The 3,653-nt window shown below is 24.4% G+C and overlaps 1 protein-coding gene across 1 annotated transcript in view; it reads left to right on the forward strand.

The window, feature by feature from the left end:
- The window catches only part of LOC117167421 (cholinesterase), a 68,969-nt gene that overhangs the window by 34,094 nt on the left and 31,222 nt on the right, over positions 1-3,653 (forward strand). Inside the window, exon 6 of the mRNA XM_033352325.1 lies at positions 1,357-1,763. Coding sequence (XP_033208216.1) covers positions 1,357-1,763 — 407 coding nt within the window. The remainder of the gene's footprint in view (positions 1-1,356; positions 1,764-3,653) is intronic.

The following is a 3,653-nucleotide window of genomic DNA, read 5'->3' on the forward strand; positions in this document are numbered from 1 at the left end:
AGAAAAACATTTTTTATTCAAATAGTTGAATATTCAACTAAAAAAGGGTATTTTACAACCAAAAATGGAAGTTCACTTTTCAGTTAAAAAAATTAATTTTTTGTAAAAAATAAATGCAATGAAAGTAATGAATTTCCAACAAAAATAAGGAATTTTAGAACAAAAATATTAATGTCCAAAAAGAAAAACATTTTTTTATCCAAATAGATGAATATTCAATTAAAAAGGGGATTTTACAGCCAAAAATGGAAGTTCAATTTTCAGTTAAATTAATTTTGTACAAAAAAAATGCAATGAAAGTGATGAATTTTCAACAAAAATATTAAGTTTCCATTAAAAAATACAATTTTTTAACAAAATACATGAATTTTCAAAAAGAAAAGCATTATTTTAACCAAATAGTTGAATTTTAAACAAATAAGATGAATTCATTTTGGGATAATAAATAAATTTTTTGAGGAATTTCATTGGCACCGTCGGAAAGAGGAGATCTTAAGCAATAAAAATATATGTGTCTCAATTTTTTCTAGTGTCGAATAGTCTTAGTTATTGGCCGTTGAAAAGCAGTGTCCCGGTTGTGGCGTTTTGGCCGTTTAAGGGTTAATCAAATAGTTGAATTTTAAACTAAAAAAAAGAGGATTTTACAACCAAATATGGCAGTTAAATTTTCAGTTAAAATAATTAATTTTTTATTAAAAAAAAATGCAATGAAAGTGATGAATTTTAAACAAAAATGACGAAAAAAATGGCAATTTTTTTTCGTCATTTTGGTTAATTTATAAAAGAATGGAAAACTTAATTAAAAAATGAGGCTCGACAACTCTCTTAGAAACTGATGAGAAGAATTCCTGAAAATAGAATCAAGAATCTAACGACCAAATTTGGACATCCACTACAAAATATTTCCACTGCAATCTGAAAAAAAGAAATATCCTCCTTCTCTCTCCTCCCCCTAAAAAAGAAGAAAAAAAAGAGAAACCATTCCCTTTCAATTTGGACAAAAAAATAAAAAATTGGAAAGAAAAATGATTATTTATTTTTTTATTTCTATTTTATACTATTAAAATTTTTTTTGCCTTCTCATTTTTCTTTCCACCTTTTTATTTTTTTGTCCAAATTGAAAGGGAATGATTTCCCTTTTTTTTTCTTCTTTTTTAGGTTTTCTTAATTTTGTCGTTAGATTCTTGATTCTATTTTCAGGAATTCTTCTCATCAATTTGAATTTTGGACGTTAAAAAGGGGGTTTAAGTTGGATTTTAATCTAATTTAAACATCCTAAATTTTAATTTCTCTGAGAAACCTAAATTTTTTCCCCGACTGTGCGACAGCACCTTGATGAAAATGTCTCTTTTCCAGGACTCGAGACATGGTTTCGAAAGTAATAGCCCAATCCGGTTCGGCTTTAGCGGACTGGGCTTTAATAATTGACAAATATCGAGCCCAAAATACGTCGAGAGTTTATGCCGAGCATCTTGGCTGCAGTATAGAAAGCAGCTGGAAACTCGTTCAATGTCTGAAAGACAGTCGCAGTTTTCTCGATTTGGGAAACTCGGAATTGAAGCCGCATGTGGGGCTCTTTCCCTGGGCTCCAATTTTAGATTTGAATTTTACAGTCCCGAAAGATAATTGGTACGAGGATTGGCGAGCCTCTGATTGGCACTTCTTCACCGAAACTCCCGAGGATAGTATCAAAGAACGGAAATTTAAACACGACATTTCTTACATGGCGGGCGTCACGACTCAGGAAGCTTCCTTCATTATTGGTAAGTATTTTTTTTTTCCTTTCTAAATTTCAATTACAATTTTTCTTCTTAGATTGAATCCAATTCAAATCAGGCTCGTTCGGTTCGTAACTTTTTTTTTTCTAATTTAATTTTTAATACTCCTGCAAATTTTGCTAAGCATATTATCGTTTTACTTGCAGAAAAACAACATTTTTTGATTGGACAGTATCTTCTATTCGATCTTTGGATTTGAACATTTTTATTTTTCAAAATTGAAAATAAAATTGATATTTTAAGAATTCTAAATTGAGCAATATGTTTTTTAGATTTTAGCCATAATTTTGGAACCAATAGGAAACTTTTTTGAATTTTCCAAAATTACAATGTTCAAATATAACAAATAGAAATATCCGATTTTCTCGTTTTTTTCACTTAAATTTAAACTGAATTATTAGAACCAAATAAGAGAATTCATTTTTTGATAAAAATGTTATGTTTTGGTTGAAAATTCATATATTTGAGTTGAGAATTAAGTTTTTTGTTGTAAATTTTCCTTTTTTTTTTAAATCAACTGTTTTTAAAAATTTTAAATTCCATTCTTCTGGTTAAAATACGAAATATTACATTTCTTTCGGGAATGAATATTTTTTATCTGAAAATTGAGCTGTTTCGGTAAAAGATTCAATTATTTGGTTGAAAATTCAATTATTTCAGTTGAAGATTCATCATGTTTGATGAAAATGGATCACTTTTTTTGGAAATTTAATTATTATTTTTTAAGTATTTTGTTGTTTGAATTATTTGTTTTTAAAATTAATAATTTTTTAACTGAAAATTTAACTATTCAATTTTTGGTTGACAATTTAATTAAGAATTCATTTTTTTTTAAATTCACCTTTTTGGTTCAAAATTCAACTATTTTTTTAAAACAATGCTTTTATTTTTGAAAATTCATGTATTTTGTTAAAAAATAGTATTTTTTAATGGAAAATTAAATTCTTTTTCAAAATTAATGTTTTTTGGTTTGAAAATTAATATTTTTGTTCTAAAATTCGTCTTTTTAGTTGAAAAATTCAACTATTTGGTTAAAAAATGTTTTTGGTTTTGAAAATTCATGTATGTTGTTAAAAATATATTGTTGTTTTAAAATGAATTTTTTCGTTTGATAATTAATATTTTTGTTTTAAAATTCAACTATTTGGTTAAAACAAGGTTTTTCTTTTCGGAAATTAATATTTTTGTTTTAAAATTTATCTTATTTGTTCAAAATTCAACTATATGGTTAAAATAATGCTTTTATTTATGGAAATTCTCATGTATTTTGTTAAAGAATTGTATTTTTTAATGGAAAATTAATATTTTTGTTCTAAAATTCGTCATTTTTTTGAAAATTCATTACTTACATTGCATTTTTTTTGTTTTAAAATTCATCTTTTTTGTTCAAAATTCAACTATTTGATTAAAATAATGTTTTTCTTTTTGAAAGTTCATGTATTTTGTTCAAAAATTGTATTTTTTAATGGAAAATTAAATTCTTGTTTAAAAATTACTAATTTTCTTTTAAAATTTATCTTTTTAGATGAAAATTCAACTGTTTTGTTAGGACCTTTAAAAAAATACATTCTTGTTTTAAAATTAATTTTTTTATTTGATGCTTAATATTTTTATTTTCAAATTCATCTTTTGCATTGAAAATTCAACTATGTTGTGAAAACAATGTTTTTCTTTTTGAAAATTCATGTATTTTGTTAAAAAATGGCCTTTTTTAATGAAAAATTAAATTCTTTTTTCAAAATTAATTTTTTTGTTTTAAAATTAATTTTTTTATTCGATGCTTAATATTTTTATTTTTAAATTCATCTTTTGCGTTGAAAATTCAACTATTTTGTTAAAACGATGTTTTTCTTTTTGAAAATTCATGTATTTTGT

This window comes from Belonocnema kinseyi, chromosome 2 (assembly GCF_010883055.1).
Source record: "Belonocnema kinseyi isolate 2016_QV_RU_SX_M_011 chromosome 2, B_treatae_v1, whole genome shotgun sequence".
NCBI classification, from domain to species: Eukaryota; Metazoa; Arthropoda; class Insecta; order Hymenoptera; family Cynipidae; genus Belonocnema; species Belonocnema kinseyi.